The sequence below is a fragment of the Rhineura floridana genome, chromosome 14 (assembly GCF_030035675.1).
Source record: "Rhineura floridana isolate rRhiFlo1 chromosome 14, rRhiFlo1.hap2, whole genome shotgun sequence".
Lineage (NCBI taxonomy): Eukaryota > Metazoa > Chordata > Lepidosauria > Squamata > Rhineuridae > Rhineura > Rhineura floridana.
The window spans coordinates 37,006,678-37,026,129 of NC_084493.1; the positions used below are offsets into that span (position 1 = coordinate 37,006,678).

General features: G+C 43.9%; 2 protein-coding genes across 4 annotated transcripts in view; one reads left to right on the forward strand and one right to left on the reverse strand.

Annotated features, from left to right (window-relative positions):
* The window catches only part of CA12 (carbonic anhydrase 12), a 36,230-nt gene extending 22,054 nt beyond the window's left edge, over positions 1 to 14,176 (reverse strand). Inside the window, exons 1-4 of the mRNA XM_061594935.1 lie at positions 14,083 to 14,176; positions 9,527 to 9,547; positions 6,179 to 6,358; positions 2,439 to 2,581 (exon numbers count right to left, since the gene is read on the reverse strand). Of these exons, the coding sequence (XP_061450919.1) occupies positions 2,439 to 2,581; positions 6,179 to 6,358; positions 9,527 to 9,547; positions 14,083 to 14,176 (438 nt within the window). The remainder of the gene's footprint in view (positions 1 to 2,438; positions 2,582 to 6,178; positions 6,359 to 9,526; positions 9,548 to 14,082) is intronic.
* The window catches only part of USP3 (ubiquitin specific peptidase 3), a 160,338-nt gene that overhangs the window by 27,667 nt on the left and 113,219 nt on the right, over positions 1 to 19,452 (forward strand). The gene's annotated exons all lie outside the window — the stretch shown is intronic.

The window sequence follows — 19,452 nt, forward strand, 5'->3', positions numbered from 1 at the left end:
TAATAAAAAGGAAGGACCAGAAAACATCCTTTAGAAGGAAGTCCGGGTGCCGTCACCAAGAAGGCTTTCATCCCATATTCCCATCAACTGCACTTTTGATGATGATAGGATATGGAGCAGGGCCTCCTTTAAATATCTATGTGAAGCCAAATAAAAAAAAATGGACCATCATCCAACCCTGTTTCCAGCACCAGGCCAATATTACTGTAGGCCTGAACTGCCTTTCAACTCCAGTTCCTGGCTTCCTTTCAACAGCTGTCTATGGTTCACCTCTGGCACTGGCAGAATGTAGCAGTTTCTGGCTGCATCTGACAGATACACAAGCCACCTGAGGCTGATCAGCCTGGTGCTGCTTCATCCCTACCTCAGTAATAGAGATGAAAGGCAGGCAGGAGGCCTCTTTCCAAGAGTAGAAGTGGTAGGGTGGTATCCCTCCGTCCCATTGGACATGTGTAGGGAAGGATAAAACAAGAGAATAGAATAAAGAGCTACAGAAGTTCAAGAGCCAACATTGAAATTAAGAATGCTAATTACAGCCTTCTCCGCTTTCTTAAACCAGTTGTTTACCGGGCCCAATTCAAGGTGTTGGTGCTGACCTTTAAAACCGTATACGGTTTCGGCCCAGTCTATCTGAAGGAGCGCCTCCAGCATCAGCAGCGATGCCGCCTGACGAGATCAGCCTCCCAAGACCTTCTCTCGGTCCCACCGGTTAAAACAGCCAGGCTGGTGCGGACCAGAGAGAGGGCTTTTCCGATCGTGGCCCCCACCCTCTGGAATTCCCTTCCTTTTGATCTCCGACATGCTCCCTCCCTGATGGGTTTTCGCCAAGCCTTAAAAACCTGGCTGTTCAGGCGGGCCTATGGGATTGGGGAGGATTAATTTTATAAGGTTTTAAATAGAAATTGGTTTTAAATGGATTATGATTGTGTTTGCTTGTATTTTATTTTGTATTATGTACTGCTCTCTATTATTGTAAGTCGCCTAGGGTGTCCACTAACCTGGACAGATAGGCGACCAACAAATAAAATTTATTATTTATTATTATTATTTATTAATTATGCCAAGCTACGCTAGATATAAGAGAGGTGGGCGGGCACATTACTTGTCTGAGCATTTCTAGTACTTTCCAGCTTTTGCAGCAAGGCTAAGGCTTCTAAGAGCAAAGAGCATTTTCTGAAGCTGTCTCTTTTCTAAACTAAGTGACCTTGACAAAAGCGTAATCTCTGACATACTGCTTTCATTTTGCTCTCTCTGGAAGATTCCAGGCTGCTTATTACGTTTTATCTGTTCAACAGCTGGGTCTGGTCTAGGTGCCAGTGGGAATTCCTTTCTCTCTGTCATAGATAGGATGGGGTGGGGGAGTATGAACACTGTTTGACTCATCAGACTGAGAGCTGCCAGAGATTTCTGGAAACATTTCTCTCATGTTTTCGCCAGCCCCCTCAGTGACATCTGTAACTCACTCTTCATCCTCGCAATCTTGCCAAAGGTTCTCCCATGACAGTACATCATGTTACAGTACATCATGTGTTCACATAACTGTCATGAGCCCCATGGAGGACTGTTGGCAGGACTGGTCTGAGGAGAAGGAGGTATGGGATCCAGGGAAAGGGCTCAGTGCTCCGGGTACTGTGGATGAGGATGTTGGGGAGGAGTCCAGTGGTCTGCCCATTGACTGCTCATTGACAGCCTCTCCTCCATGGTGTCTGATGATGTGGAGGAGGGGGTTGAGCTGTTGGCCCCTTTGATCACACTGCCTTCAGCAGTGACAGTGGAGCAGCAGCCAGGCCTGCACTGCTGTGGTGGGTCTACCCTCATCTCAGGAGGGAAAGCTGGAGGCAGGGCCGGAGGAGGATCTGGCAGAGTCATCCCTGCCCCCATTGGTGACACAGATATGAATAAACTAAGCCTATTAGCCAGCCTATTCGTAGGAGTGCACACTTGCTGGCCCAGTCCTGAGTTGAGGAAAAAGACCCACAAAAGTAGCTATACCTGCCCATCCTTTATTAAGGGGATTCAGGGGGCATGTCAAGTGTTGCGACAATGTATTTCCTTGAGCAGCCATGCTGCTTAATGCCTTGTAGTGATTTTAGACCTTTAGTGTATCCCGACCTATATTCCATTTGCATTCTAATCTGTGGATTAAAGCCACTGGCAATAACTGAGCCGAGTCCCACGTCTGATTCTGCTGATGGGAGCCAGGACAATAACTGCCTCTGCATATGGCTTCAGTGGCCTGAACTCACATGTACAGCCAGTACTGTATTGGTGGGACTGGCCCTCATTAAGGCCATGCTAAGAGTGCCAAAAGAAACATTTTCAATTGTTGTGGTCATTTTTTGTTGGCTGAAAGCTGATGACTGACTCCCTGTTGTCATCCTAAATAAATACATACATAAGCAAATATATTCAACAAATTAAATGCGTAATAATCTTACTTCGGCCGCAAAGTGCCTCCCCCCAATTGTGTGCTCAGAGCCTTCCTGCTTGTTCCGGTTTCCCCAGTGTAAATGGAGCTGAGCAGCAGAGTACTGGAAAGGGAGGCTCTGGATATGCATGCTTGGAAAAAGACTCATTTTTACTACAAGAGAAAATGGGAGAGAGAATATGATGTGACAGAGTTAATAATCGGGGGAATGGCTGGGTACTCAAAAGACTTGGAGCACAGGAGCATGGCACATATTTGCATAAAATATGCGTATGCTAATTTATATGTATAGATGCAAATTTGGACTGCGGGCACACTTGTTCCTTCAAAAGCAATCAGAATGGTGTCTCTGTCCTCTGCTGGCCACAACTCTCTTCCCCACTGCTGACTTTAGACCTTTCAGGACTGCCCACAGTGAAGCATTGAGCCAATCACTGACTTTGCCTGAGCCTGCAGCAAAGCATTTACATTGGTCACACCTGGAAGAGAAACAGGTTGATCTACCAATTACTTGCAAAATTTGCTGGAAGCTGAATTTAAAGTAAGGGTAGAAACACACTCACTGTTCTGCTGCTTCCAGTGCGTCTCCATCTCTCTTGTTTCTGAAAACGGGCACATGATGCTAGTCAAACCGCACACCTTTTTACTATAAAACCTGGTGGGATCAGCTTGAGTGCAGTTTTTTTTAAATTCCGCTTCAAAGAGATTTCTGAACTGATTGGCAGATCAACCCATTCCCCCTCCAGGTGTAGCCAATGGAAACACTTTGGTGTAGGCAACAAGCGTGTTTATAGCCTAAAATGCACTCAAGCTGATCCAACCAGGTTTTAGAGTAAAAAGGGGTGGGATTTGACTAGCATCATGTGCCCGTTTTCAGAAAAGAGAGGTGGAGACGCACTGGAACCAGCAGAACAGCGAGTGTGTTTCTACCCTTCAACTGCCTGTTTGGGGGAGGCAGAGAGAAAACTCTGGCTGTTGGGGCTTACTCCAAGCTATGGGGTGCCAACAGGATTTTCTGAACCAGTACTCTGTATGTCATGGATAGGGGATCATGTGGCCCTCCAGATGTGATTTTTATTTATTTATTTATTTATTTATTGAATTTTTATACCGCCCCACTAGCATAGCTCTCTGTGGGGTGTACAACAAATATAATAAATACAATAGAATCACATAGAACAATACAAAAAATATAAATGCAAATCCATAATCTAAAACCAGATAAAACATATTTTAGAAAAGCTAAAATGCCTGATAAAATAGGAAGGTTTTAACTTGGCGCCGAAAGGATAGCAATGTCGGTGCCAAGTGCACTTCTTCGGGAAGACTATTCCACAGTTCGGGGGCCACCACTGAGAAGGCCCTAGTTCTTGTTACCATCCTCCGAGCTTCTCTATGAGTCGGAACTCGGAGGAGGGCCTTCGATGTCAAGCGTAGTGTACTCAATGCTCATCACCTAGAATGGCCAGTGGCCAGGGTGATGGGAATTGTAGTCCAGCAACAGCTGGAGATCAGCCACAGGTTCCCACCCTTGCTGTATGTTGATTCAGACCTATTCCCTCCCCCAAATCTATTGGCAAGAACTGCTGCTTATGTACACCATACAGTGAAATGAAGTGATTCTGAGTAAATTCAGAAGGCATCTGGCTGGGGTTTCACCAGCACTGTGCTTTGTAGTGCCCTGTAGGCAAAGTAAAAAAACAAGCTGAAATTACTCAACAGAGTCTTGTGGCACCTTCAAAACTAACAAATTCATTATGGCATAAGCTTTTGTATACTAGAGCCCACTTGATGAAATGCACAAAGCATTTGTCCTGAGCTGCTGGTGCATGGTGTTGGGGGTGGGAACAGTGAAAGCCAAGGAGGGAAACAAGTTGCAAAAAGTGACCATTCCATTATTAACAGTGGTCATTTACAAAGCAATGTTGGTGACAGTGCAAAGATCTGGGCATTGGTGAGCTAATTAACACATGTAGTGTGATTAAAAACAACTAAACAATGCTTCAATTTGGATTCCTGCATTGAGCAGGGGGTTGGACTCAGTGGCCTTATAGGCCCCTTCCAACTCTACAGTTCTATGATTCAGACACCGTCATCCTGATATATGCCACAGGTGACAGAATTGAACCTCTTAATAGATTTTAATTCAGTGGTTTCACATTGCACTCTCCCTTTGAAGTTCATGCGCTCAAGAACAGCCACCTTTAGGTCAGAGGCAGAGTGTCTTGGGATTATGAACAGTTCCCTCACTGGTTTTTGAATACAACTAGTTCTGATGTAGGCTGTGAGCACACTAGTTGCCCACAGCAAAGTGTTTCCATTGGCCACACCTGGAGGGGGAATGGGTTGATCTGCCAATCAGTTGTGAAATTTTTTTGAAGCTGAATTAACAACAAAAAGCACTCAAATTGCTCCCACCAGGTTTTAGAGTAAAAAGCGGAGGAGTTTGACTAGTGTCGTGTGTCCCCGTTTTCAGAAGATAGAGGTGGAGATGCACTGGAACCAACAGAACAGTAACTGTGTCTCTACCCATAGATTTGTGTTTAAATCCCCACTTTTTTGGACAAGATCTTAAACTGAGATGTGCATTTAGGGCTCCTGGTACCAAGTCTTGCTAATAAGAACCTAAGAACATAAGAAGAGCCTGCTGGATCAGGCCAGAGGCCCATCTAGTCCAGCATCCTGTTCTCACAGTGGCCAACCAGGTGCCTGGGGGAAGCCCGCAAGCAGGACCCGAGTGCAAGAACACTCTCCCCTCCTGAGGCTTCCGGCAACTGGTCTTCAGAAGCATGCTGCCTCTGACTAGGGTGGCAGACTTTGAAAGATGAATGTTGTGGAGTTCATTAGATCAGGATTATTGTCCATGCTGGTGCAAAGGGAACAAGAAGCTTTGTGGCCATTGAAAGAAAATTGTTCTTTTGCTATAAAACATGATGAAAAAAGGGGGTTCAATTGTGATTCAAAATAGAGATATTAAGACAATTCAGAGACAACTTATGTACATATTGATGGAGATTCTGAAGAAAGGAAACTTTAAATATCATCTGCATTGTTGTTGAAGGAGCTATGGTTGTGGAGTTAAGTGGGTGAGAAACTAGCAACGGTTTGAAGCTTTCTGTGCCTCTTTTAGTTGTATTTTTCCATGTTGCTAAAATGCTCCAGAAAACAAAACAAAACACTGCATGGAGCTCATCCCTCTAAGCTTGGTAGAAGGACATGGCACCTATAATTATGCCAGTTAGTTCGGCCAAGACCAGTTCAACATGCTGGCCCAGGAGATTATTATGGTGTACTTTGCTTTGGTGGGACTTGCATGATTTATTACCCTGTAGTTTAATTTATTTATTTATTTATTACTCATTACCACCAAGTGAAATAGCAGGTTACTTAACCTGTAACTGTCGTTCTTCATCATGGCACAGAACCCATAAGTATGATGGGACAGGGGCCCATGACCTCTGCACTGGAGGGAAATTCAGATTGAAAAGTAGTGTAGTGGAGACTAAGCTGTAAAGCAGACCAGATCTTACCTCCATGCTAACCTCTCAACCTCAATCCCCCATCTGCAGTAGGAGGATAATAAGTTTGGCGTGCTTTATTGGGTTGTTTTAAGGATTATAAATTATATTGGGTTAATAAATGTGGAACATTGAGCACTCTAAAGTCTGGTATAATGCTAAATATTATCATTTGTTATTCTGTAATAATAATAATAGTTCCGTTTTCTCGGTCAGTGTTAGCTTCCCTTACCTGAGTGTCCATTATTGGTCAAAATAAACTTTTCAATGAAGGATACATTGTAGCCTTCCAGTTGTATTGGCAGAAGAGTGGAATCATACTGGAGAATGTCATTGTGAAAGTCGATTGGTGACTGGAACACTCCTCCGCAATAGGGGAACATCTTGGGCCATACTTTCTCCCCATCAGAACCTAGGAGATCCAAGAAAGGAATCCAGAGCTCTAACAAAGGATGCTGCCTGATACTGAGTCAAACGACTGGCCCCTTCTAGCTCAGTGTTGCCTATATCAGTAGTGGTCTGTGGTCTTTTCAGGCCCAAACATGCCTTTGGGGGCCCATGTCTTCATTTCTTGCCACATATTTGTAGGGTGGTAGTGCTCCTGTTGTGACCCACCTTAGCTCAGGCCACAAGGTGGTAGTGGGTCCTCACGTCCCAGCTGAAGACCAATGGACTACACCAGCTGGTGGCAGCTATCCAGGGTTTCAGGCAGGGAGCTGTGTCCCATTCCTACCTGGAGATGTCATTGGGACTTTTGGCATGCAAAGCAGGTGCTCTGCTACTGAGCTACAGTCCTTCCCCACCAAAAGATTGTATCCGTTCCATTTTTATCCCTCCCTTCCTATTCAGTAAGGTTGGCACACACACATGCTTCCCTCTCCTTCCGTTTTATCCTCATACAGCTGCATGCCACTACAACCATACATGGGGTTAATTCTCAGAGCCCTCTTCAGACTTTGAAGGGTCTTGGGGTGCACATGCACAGTGTCCCTCTGCAATTGGCAGGCAATATGAAGCCTCTGGATTGGTATTTTTTATTTTAACAAGTTTGTAATGCACTTTTCACAAAGTGGTGGACAAAATTCACATAAAACACAACTAATAACATATAATATATGAAACATTTAAAACATGTACCCTGTACATTATTAAAAGCTAGCACAAATATATGAATAACCCCAACAAATGCCTCAACAACTGGAAACCAGTAAATAACAATTTCACAGCTCAGTTTATATTAGCCATTAAAGGCTTCAGCAAAGAGATGGGTCTTCAAGGCCAGCTTCCAAATATAAAGGGTTGGGGCTTTCTTGATCTCAGGTGGAATCCAGTCCCATAACTTGGGGGGCCACCACTGAAGAGGCCCTACTGTTATGGGTTTTCCAGTCATAAGAACTTAAGAAGAGCCTGCAGGATCAGGCCAATGGCCCATCTAGTCCAGCATCCTGTTCTCACAGTGGCCAGCCAGATGCCTATAGGAAACTCTCAACCAGGATCTGAGTGCATAAGCACTCTCTCTGATTTCCAGCAACTGGAATTGTCTGTGATTTGGGTCATAAATGTATGTTGCCTGACGCATATCTGATCAGGGCCTCAGACATGTTACTAGCCCGGCAATATGTTGCCATGGGACCTAAATAGAAGTAGTAGTTTGCTATGATCACAGACCAAATAAAATTCAGTACAGAATAAAAGATACATTATAAAAGATACATTGTAAGTCGCCCAGAGTGGCAGATTAACCTCTGCCAGATGGGCGCCTAACAAATCTCATAAATAAATAAATAAAACATAACAATTAAAACAAATATAAATAATTATTATACATATATTTAGATTAGGAACAGGGAGGCCCTAGGTTCAAATCCCTAGTCAGTCATAAAGGTCCCTTTGTGACCCATGTCTCTCTCTCTCTCTCAAATCCTAACCTACCTCATAGGGTTGTTGTAAGGATAAAAGGGGTGGTGGAGGAGCCCCAACCTCCTTGGAGGAAGGGTGACATCAACACTGAATAGCAACAACTTTCTGTTCTTCCTTGGTCAGCAGAACTGTGTTATCTGCCTGCTGGCTCTTGGCTTTATTTATTATTATAATTTATTATTTGATTTATATCCCGCCCTTCCTCCCAGCAGGAGCCCAGGGTGGCACTTGTCCCAACACACACACACATCCCAGGTCTTGCCCTGGCCTGTAGGGACCACATTCAGCAGAATAAATGCCTTTGACTGCAACTTTATGTGTCTTACGTGCATGCGTGCATGATTTCTGTTTCTTGAGAAATTCCTGCTTACACCACTCTGGGATGGTTTTAAATGCTATGCAAAGGTCTCCTGCAACTTTCCTGCATGGAGGCCAAGGGCTGAAAGAACTGCTTATCTGACTCACATAGTGGAAAAGCCCTCCAGTAGTAGGAGAAAGAGTTCAGCCTGTGCTTGCTACACTGGGACTGGGATATCTCTTACAGGAGGGCAAAGGCTACCTCGAGCCGCGTACCACTAATTACTCTGCACTCCAATGAAAGGGTGGGGGTGGGGTGGTGGAAGGACAGCAAGCACTCTGCATTCCCCACAGTGACACACCTTTCTCTTGAGAAGACAGAATTCCCCTGAAGGAACACTGCGCAACGTAATTGTTTCGCCATGGAGGCTGCCTTGCAATTCTCCACTTCCCCAAATAGGAGGGTGTCTTACAGGGGCAGTTTCCCTGTGAAGAGTGAGTATGGGGGGTGGGGGTTGTGCAAGTGCACACATGCTTTTAACACCTGTGTATTTATAAATATTTTATTATTTATTTATTTATTTATTACATTTATACCCTGCCTTTCTTTTCATGATAGAAACCCAAGGGGGCTTACATATGGTTCCCAGGGGGTCTCCCATCCAGGCACTGGCCAGACTTGACCCTGCTTAGCTTCAGCGGGGAGCTGGCATTATGTACCTTCAGACCATAACCTGCAATAATATGCAAGTTGAGCACATTCATTTACTCAGATAAGGCTTCTCCAGATGACCTTTTTATTGAGCATTCATCCTGTCTGCATGTACAAAGCGTACATCTGCCCAGTGTTCTACTGAGCATTCTGTTTCAACAGATGGTTCTTGGGACTTAATTTCTGCTGCACATCAACATTAATGAGCAAACTACAAAGATGTAATGTTACCACACAATACACCTTTGCTTCCACTCAGCTGCCTTCCATTCCTGCTCTCTGTTACATTGAACTTGCAGTTGCAGTCACGTGTCACCTGTCACCCAGCAGTGGTCTAGTAAGTTTTGGTGGTCAGCTGGTTGGCCTGGTAGTTCACCAAGTGATCAGCCCACCTCTTTTAACAGGGATTGATGTCACGCAATACAGAAGCACATTCCTTCCTTGATAACGAACCTGTGATAACTACCATATCATCAAGGCATCACATGCTGGTATCACCAGTTGAGCCCTGTTGTATAGATGAATGGAAGATTTGTAGGCAATGGGACAACAAATCACATTCTGCTATTAACTAAATTAGACTTGATCTAACCTGATATTAAAACTACATGATAAAGAATTATAATTTAATGTAATGAAGCCATTACTTACCAACATAAGACCACTGGGACCCTAGAAGGAAAGTAAAAGAGAGATTATTTGCAGCTCACACAAATACAAAATACTATAACTAAACATAGTGTATAAAAGTATATAATTAACATAAAATAGCAACCAAATATATCTATATAATTCTCAACTTGTAACTAAGAACTTCAGCCTGAATTTACTTATTTCATCCTCCCTCCCAATCTATTTTCCTTGTGTCTTCTTGGGATTGTAAGCTTGAGGGCAAGGGCTGTCTTCTTTTTGTGTGTGATCTGAAAGCTACTCTAGGGCTAAACAGCTGGTGGTGGTGGTGATACTTTAAATAAATAAATAATAGTGCAATCCTATACGTGTTTACCCAGAAGTATGTCCCAGTGCATTTAGTGGTGCTTCATCCCATTTAAATGTGCAAAGGACAGTAGCCTTATTCTTTGATAATGAATGCTAGTAATACATGCGAATGGGAGTAAATTCCATTGATCTCAGTAACCATGCAAATGATCAATCCATTCTCACCAGACTTTCACAGGAACCCATTTCTTACTTCCCGGATTAAAAAGCAGAGAAATTCCTGTTACATGTTACCAAATTCTTCCAAGCTATACAGGAATTGGACTGGACTGTGAAAGACCAACCCCAATTATGTTTGCATTTTTACAAATTTGTAGGGCAGTACAATATCTCAGAGAGGAGGTCAGGTCTCTTGCTCCCCTGGTGCGTTCACTATAGCTGCCAAATTTCCCTGCTTTTTAAAGTTTGATAGAAATATCTGTGGGCTATTGGTATGTTCTTAAACCGCAAGGTTTTTTGCCTATTAGTGAATAAGTTCTTCAACAACTGCCCTCCACAATGATTCTGAAAGCCTCTGCCCCTACATCTCCTTCCCTCACCAAAGCAACGGGAGGCCATGCTGCCCTTCAAAATATACAGTCTCCCCTTGGCAACTTACAGCACATAAAACAATTAAAAACCATAAAAAATATAAAACAATTTACTAATAGTAAAATATTTCACTACTGCTAAAATCCAATTTCATCATCTTGCCGTCCCAGTAAAAATAGAGCCCTCTCCTTCAAACATATCCTCACTAAAAGCAGTCCTGAATAAAAAGTGTGTTTATATCCCACCTAAATTATAGCAAGGAAGGATCTTAAGGCAGGGAGTTCCACAGTCATGGAGCCACCACAGAAAAGGTCTTCTGCCTGCCAGCCTAATTGGGGTGGGGCACAAGGACACGAAAGCCTTTCTCTGTCACTGATCTTAAATCTCTGCCCAGTTTGAATGGACCTGAAGAGTCCTTCAAGTAACTTAGTCCCAAGAGGTTAAGAGCTCTAAAGGCTATGACCTTGAACGGAGTGTTGGACTGGGACCTGAAAACCAGCGTTCAAATCACCACTCAGCTACCAAGCTCAAAGGCTGATTTGGGGCCAGTCCCTGTTTCCCAGCTTACCCTACCTCACAGGGTTGTTGTGAGGATACAATGAAGATGGGGACAACCCTGTATGTCACCTTGAGCTGCTTGGAGGAAGGGTGGGATAGAAATATAATATATCCCTTGTAGCCATCTTCATGCAAGAACAGAAGAAAGCTTGAAATATATTTGGGATATGGGTGTGTTTTAAATCTTATTTTGGGCTTCCAATAGTTTTTTGCAGCAAACGTCTTGTTTGGGTACAACCGCACACGGCCTCCCACCTTCTTCCTCAGCAGAACTTCTGTCTCTTGTTACAGGAGCAACCTTGGAGTCTTGAGCAGATCCCTGTATTAAATGCCAGGAGCTTTCACACAAGTGAGATACTGCCCTTGTTTGTTTGTTTGTTTAAATTTCTAACCCGCCTCTCCAGTTAAAAATGCTCCAGGCACTGAGCTCAGTGTGCTTTGGGCTGTTGTAACGTCCTCTTTAAACAAAGGAGAGCAACAGAGGCCTTTCAGAATTCAGAGAGAGAGTCTGCTTTCCAAACAATGACATTATTCAGCTGCATTTGAGCTTACAGCGAGCACTGCTCTGTGTGAGTGAGTGTGTGTGTGATGTCTTTTCCTAGACTAAAATATCTCCAACTAGTGGAACTGTAGCAGCAGAATGACAGGCACTGCAGTGGTCCCTGCTAATTAGGGGCTGTCCTTATTTTCCTGTAAATTGGGCCTGGGGAACTGGGGGGGGGGAGACGTTGGATTGCAACTCCAACATCCCTGACAGTTGGCCACGCTGGCTGCCTGGAGTTGGAGTCCAGCAACAACTGGAAGATTGCTGGTTCACCATCCCTGTTTTACAAATCATCATCCCTGTTTTGTCTGGGGGGGGATCTTGGAGGGCTGTCCTAACCTACAATTAAATCTGCCTTTAATCTACAAGCAGCTCAAGATGGTATATGTGAGCCCCACATTTTATCCTCCCAGCCACTTTGTCAGGTAGGTTCGTCTGAGAGACAGAGACTGGTGCAAGTGATGGCTGAGTGGGAATTTGAATTTGGTTCCTAATCCTACACTCCAACACAAGGATAGCCAGTGTGGTGCCCTTCAGTTTTTGCTGGACAACATCTATCATCCCTAACCATTTGCCATGCTGGCTGGTGCTGGTGGGAGCTGTCATTCATCAACATCAGTGGTCACCACATTGGCTGCCCCTGGTGTACCCACTATGCCACCCTGGCTCTCTTTATGACACTGCCTTACTCTTAGTTGCTGGATTAGTAATGAAGCCCTTCCTGTCTGCTTTTCCCAGAACTATGGATGCATTTTGTCCCAAGCACTTATGTATGCAAATATACATACAGGTACCGTGTTGGACAATCTGTTGTTGCAAACATGGCAGCTGGCAAGTTTCACTTTGTGCTGCTGATAACATTTTGTAGGAGAAATCTGTTGGCTTGGGCTTTTGTAAAATCACCTGCAAAGCTTGAAATGGCCTTGGATAGCTTCCATGTTCGTAGGTATAGCAGCCCTTCCCTGACATTTGAAGTGGACTGAGAAGAGGGCAGCTCTAGACGCAAAGAGGATTGACAGAGCAACAGCTTCCTATACCATTATTTTTAGTGTCCCCTTTAATCTTAAATTAATGCAGCGTTGTCGTGGCTGTGAGTTGCATGAGCTGTGAGACAGGATGTCCATGCTCCAAATCTCACAGCCCAGATGAAGGTGCTTTCTCTGAGGCCAGGCGTTGTGTCCGTTGGTTGAGGAGCTCCATATTATTATCCACTATTACAGGTGGTGCCTCTCCAGGGTTGCAGCAGAGGGTTGGTCTCTCTCCCATCCCTACCTGATCCTTTTAACTGTGCTAGTGCTTTTAAGAACCTTCCACTCTCGTTGTCTGCTGTTGGTTTTCTTTTCGTTTTATTTTATTTATTTATTTATTTGTTTTATTGCACTTGTATACCGCCCCATAGCCGAAGCTCTCTGGGCGGTTTACAGCAACCAAAAACAAAACAAATATACAATTTAAAACACATATTTTAAAAACAATTTAAAACACAAATTTAAAATTTAAAACAATTTAAAACACATGCTAAAATGCCTGGGAGAAGAGGAAAGTCTTGACCTGGCGCCGAAAAGATAACAGTGTTGGCGCCAGGCACACCTCGTCAATAAGATCATTCCATAATTTGGGGGCCACCACTGAGAAGGCCCTTTCCCTTGGTTGGTCTTTCACAGTCCAATCCACTTCCTGTGTAGCTTGGAGGAATTTGGTAACATGTGACTGCTTTAATATCGTTTATTCACATTCTATTTTGAATGTTATGGTTTTAACTATTCTTTTGTAAACCGTTCAGAGAACTTCAGTTATTGGGTGGCACTGAAATGGAGTGAATAAATAATGAATCAATAAATGGGGTGCCAGGGCCCATAAGAACCCCCTTGAGGGCCTTAAGCACCCTGCCCTGTTCCCACAGCAACAGCCCCACATCACATCTGCAAAATGGACATACTGTTATTGGCCAACCTAACTGGGCTGCTGTAAGGATTACAATACCTGTGAAATAGCTTAAAACACTGGTGTATAATATTAGTAGTAGAGCTTGAGTTGTGTGGTCTGAGTTGTTACTGATTCATGTAAGTAAGTAAAGTACAGTAAAACTTAATTTTTGTGTCGCCTATTTGGCCGAAGCCACTCTAGGCGACGTACACATTCCTTCAGGAAGTTATGCTTTAGAAATACTCCCTAAGAAGTCATTGCAAGCATTTGGGTACTGCCAGCGAGAAACACAAGCGCACCTCCTTGGCATGCACTTAGGAACATAAGCATGGCCACTCAGACATCTGATAAGTTCCAGAGAAGCAACTGCAATAGTTGCAAAAGCAACAAAGTGCCCTGTAGCACCTTAAAGACAAAGCTATTTATTATGGTACAAGCTTTTGTGGACTTCATCAGATGCCTGAAGTGGTGTTCTCCATTGACAGTACGTGTGTGTGTGTGTGTGTGTATAGAATGTAAAGTGTAAGTGAAATGGTAATGAAATGCAAAGCGTAAAATTCAGTTAGAGCTCAGCTTCCCAACTGCTGCATGCATTACTGCTACACCACCTTAGGAACACCAACATGAAAGAAGGCTGAAAATCCGTTACCATTGACAGGTGCTTGCGCAGAAAGGTGAGCCTTGAGGAGGAGAGTCAGAAGAGTAGTTGCGATTGCTGTGCTGAAGGACCTTGTGGCTGACATATCCAGGAAAGCTTTTTGTCTCCTCTGTGGTTTACACAGGGCTGCCTGCCCTTCCTTAGTCTCAGTGGAGCAAGCTGGCTTCAAAGTGACACACACACCCCAAACAGACAACTGCTCCTGCTAATGACTTACTGTCTCTCTACCCTGACAGCCTTTGCGTCTGAACGACTCAGCCCCCAAACAAATGATGTCAGTGAAGGACCTGCCTCCCTGGTCACATCACCTCAGAGCTGCAGGCTACAGCATCCCTCCTCTGCTCCATTGTGATCTGGAAATGAAACCTTCTGCACCTCTTGGGGACAATCCCAGCCCTTACACATTAAGTACAGCACTGTTTTCCTTTTTAAAAAACTCCACTTTCCTCACACTAAACTCCCCCTAGCTTTGAATTCCCCACTCAGCACCAGTTGTAGGAATGCAATTATTATGCAGATACGGGTCCCTCTCAAAAGGGAATGTGTGGCGGAGGGGTGGCGGCAAAGCAAGCAGCTGCATCATTGCTGCCACTGGGGTGGGGAAGTGGCAGCATATTCTGAGGGGGTGGTCAGTGCTGGAAAAAGCCCACTGAGGGCACTCTGTCCAAGACCTCCCAAAATCTGGAACAAGCCCTGCGCCTAACTGAAGTTACTGGGGAGGGGGTTGAACTTGGGCCCTTCTGTGTGCCCTACCACTGACTTACACGTGTCCTTCACTCTGATTGAAACTTTAATGTGCCTTCTTCCCAGTGTCCACTAACAGAATGAGAGGGAAAGGAGAGGGAAGGGAGGTTGGACAAAGGGTGCTCTGTCAGGTGGGGTTGTGTGTGAGAGAAGGAGTTCTAGGATCTGGACGAGAAAGACGAGATAGGAATAATTTTTGTAAAAACCCACAAATCACAGGAGCAAGATCCTGTGTGTGTGTGCATGTGCCCACACACATTTTTTACTCTTGCATGTGGCACAGTCTGTGTGTCACATGGATATATTTCCCTCTGCAGTCTGCAGACAGCACTGGCACTGGGCCAACAGGGTCCCTCCTAATCTCTCTTTGTGGTTTGCCATAATTTGAGTTGATCATAGGCTGCATGTCTGTTAATGATGAAGTTTTTCATCTGATTATGTTTGATCAAATCCAAGTCTTACCCTCTGACTTTTTCACCCTGGCCTTCCTTGTAGTACTTTCTCTTCTGTCTAGTTTTCAGACAGAAAACATTTGTTGTTCTTTAATTTACTCTTATTTTTATTTTATGGTTTTATGTTTGTAACTGGCTTTTTATCACATAACAGCATCTGTTTCTCCCTCACAGTGCAATCCTATACAGGGCCGGCACCAGAGGGTGGCCAGGTTGGGCTCTGGTTGAGGGCCCCTGCAGCCCAGAGGGGCTGCTGAAGTGCCCCTCCTGTTCCGTGATCCATGGCAGTGTTGGGTCCGGCAACCCAATCCTGCTGCGGATCGTGGAAAGGGAGCTCCTAGGCACCTCCTCAATACAAACAACGCAGGCTTCAATAAGCCCGCTTGCACACCCCACCAACCTCTCCCATCAGTGTGAATGCTGTGTGCACTGTACACGCATGCCTGCCATCACCCAATATGATGGCGGGAGCTTCCCTAAGGGGCTGATGACCCTGCCACCATCTTGTTTGATGGCAGGCATGTGAGCTATGTGCACACATCATTCACATGACACGAGAGGTAGGTAGGGCATATGGGTGGGCTTATTAGCCCCGCACTGCCTGTATCAAAGGAGTGTTGGGCTACAGTGGTGTGGGCCCACGGAAGGCTGGTGCCCAAGAGCCCAGTCATGCCTGGCACCAGCCCTGACCCCATTCATGTCCACTCAGACTTAAGTCTAAGTTTACTCCCAAGTAGGCATGAGTGAGAAATTTTACTCATTTGACATTTCATGCTGAATCTATCAAATTCACACTTTCTGAAACAATGTGTGTGTTATGTGTCTTCAAGTCGATTACAACTTAAGGCGACCATATGAATCAGCGACCTCCAAGAGCATCTGTCGTGAACCACCCTGTTCAGATCTTGTAAGTTCAGGTCTGTGGCTTCCTTTATGGAATCAATCCATCTCTGGTTTGGTCTTCCTCTTTTTCTACTCCCTTCTGTTTTTCCTAGCATTATTGTTTTTTCTAGTGAATCGTCTTCTCATTATGTGTCCAAATATGATAACCTCAGTTTCATCATTTTAGCTTCTAATGATAGTTCTGGTTTAATTTGTTCTAACACCCAATTATTTGTCTTTTTTGCGGTCCATGGTGTCCTCAAAGCTCTCCTCCATTTCAAATGAGTTGATTTTTCTGTTATCTGCTTTTTTCACTGTCCAACTTTCACATCCATACACAGAGATTGGGAATACCATGGTCTGAATGATCCTGACTTTAGTGTTCAGTGATACATCTTTGCATTTGAGGACCTTTTCTAGTTCTCTCACAGCTGCCCTCGCCAGTCCTAAGCCGCCTTCTGATTTCTTGACTATTGTTCCCATTTTTGTTAATTACTGTGCCATTGATAATCCCTGACAAGTTCAATGTCCTCCTTGTCAACTTTAAAGTAACATAAATCTTCTGTTGACATTACTTTAGTCTTTTTGACTTTCAGCTGTAGTCCTGCTTTTGTGCTTTCCTCTTGAACTTTCATCAGGATTCGTTTCAAATCATTACTGGTTTCTGCTAGTAGTATGGTATCATCTGCATATCTTAAATTATTGCTATTTCTCCCTTCATCTTGGTCTAACCCCACTTCTTGTATATGTTACATATGAGAACCAAAACACCGCCATCCTTCAAAATTCGCACTTATTTAAATTGTGCAATGCAGTTCACCAACCAAACAATGTTTACAAAAATGCATACGTTAGGGGAAAGTGTGCATAAAAATGAATATATTAGTGAAAATAACTTACAAAATGCATTATTGCTTGCAAAAAAGTGTACATTAGTCAAAACTGCCTACAAAAATGTGTTTATTTGGAGAAATTTGCTAGAGAATTTTCATGAGGTTTTTAAAAAAAATAAAATTGCAAATTGCTGCAGAAATGTGGAGAACTGAATTTAAGACTGGAAAAATGAGCAATGGAAAGAACTGAAATTGACAGATCCGTCCATCTATACTCCCATGTCTGTGTATAGGATTGCAGGTTTAAATTAGTTTCATTTCAAATCAAGGCCAGGTTAACGTCTAAGCAGGGGCTTCTCTGTTATAGCCCCAGAACTATATTTATAATTATTTTAGTACAGAAATTTGGAATGCATTCTTATCAAAGGTCAACATGGCTTCTCCAGGTGGTATAAAATAAACAAAGCAACGTTGTAATATTTCATTGTCAGATGGCTTAACAGTATAAATCAAAAGGTCGTATAAGAACAGAAGAGCCTGCAGGATCAGGCCAGTGGCCCATCTAGTCCAGCATCCTCTTCTCAAAGTGGCCAACCAGATGTCTCAATGGGAAGCCCACAGGCAGGATCTGAGTGCAACACATTGAACTGGGCTCAGTAACCTATAGGCAGCCAGTGCAAACATTTTAGCAAAAGGTGTTATATGGCTCCTTTGAGTCAGTCAAAACCTGGCAGCCATCTTCTGGACTAAATTCAGTTCTGAACCATTTTCGGGGGCAGCCCACAGAGTGCACATTATAGTAATCAAACTGGGAAACTACCAGCGCATGGATTACTGTGGGCAAGGTATCTCTGGGGACTGGGAGGGACCCAGGCTCAATTCTTTGCTCAGCCATAAAGCTCACTGGGTGCCCTTGGACAAGTCAAGGTTGTAGCTCAGTGGTCAAGCATCTGTTTTGCATGCAGACGTTCTCAGTTTCAGTCCTCGGTATCTCCAGGTACAGCTGGGAGAGATCTCTGCGTAAACCCTGGAGAGCTGCTGCCATTCAGTTTGGACAATATTGAGCCAGATGGAGCAATGGTCTGACTCGGTATAAGGCAGCTTCCTGTGTTCTTATGTTCTCATTCTAACCTATCTCACACAGTTGTTGTGAAAATAAAATGGGAAACTGCTGCCCTGACCTCCTTGGATGAAAGGTGGGATATAAATGTAACAAAATGAATAACTTATAAAATAACATATTCCAGCTGCATGGGCTTAGCTGGATGCTTCTGGTTCAGTGTTTTTGGTTAACACAACTATTTTTGCCCCCCGCCCTGGTGTTATATTGTTTATATTGTTTTTGCTATTAGAAAAAAGCAAATAGGGAGTGTGTGGTTTATACAAAATGGGCAGGACAAAAACAGAGGCTAATCCATTTTTGTCCAAGGAATCTTTGAAGATGGAATGCTCCTAGCAGGACCCCTGATGAAATATTAAATTCCAAACTTTAATTCAAGGCTCTAGGATTCTGCGTTGGGATCCGTATTCTGCATATCTAGGCTGCCATTTGAACAATACGATTGCATGTGGACACGAGAACGTCAGGAGGACCTCGCAGCTGGACCACAGCAACCAACTAGATTCCCCTTATGGGAAGCCCACAAGCAGAACCTGAGTGCAACAACAGCACTCTCCCCACTTGTGATTCCCACCAACTGACATTCAGAGCGATATCACCTCCGATGCTAGAGGTAATATAGCCAACATGGCTAGTAGTAGCCATTGCTTATCTTATCCTCCCTTATTTTGGTGACCATCACTACTTCTTGTGGTAATGAATTCCATAGTTTAACTATGTACTATGTGAAGAAGGATTTCCTCTTCTGTCCTGAATCTTTCACTATTAAGGATAACTGGAAGACCCCCATTGGGCTATAGTGTGATGAGAGCGCCAAGTGACTTTGACGCTGTCCTGAGACAAAAGCAATGAAGTATACAAACCAGAAGGGACGCCACAGTTCACTGGCTTTGATGTCCAGGTTGTTGCATATATTGAGTTCCACCTCACCCAGGGCCAGCTGTATCTTACAAGTAGACTAAGTGAAAGTACATCTCAGCTGGCAGTCTGTAGTGTGTGGTCTCTTACATTTATAATTTTGCAAAACAAAGAAAATACATTTGTTTTTAAAAAATGGTTTGAGTTTGTTGAATTGATAGAGGGCCATAGGGCATGTGCCACACAAACATATATATTTAAACCCTCAAGAGCTATATTCACAGGACTGATCTCAATTCATAGAGTTATCCTATAGATGTATAGGCTGGGTAAGACTATCGATATATTCACTAATAGGCAAAAAACCTTGCGGTTTAAGAACATACCCATAGCCCACAGCTATTCTATCAAACTTTAAAAAGCAGGGAAATTGGGCAGCTATAGTGAATGCACCAGGGGAGCAGGAGACCTG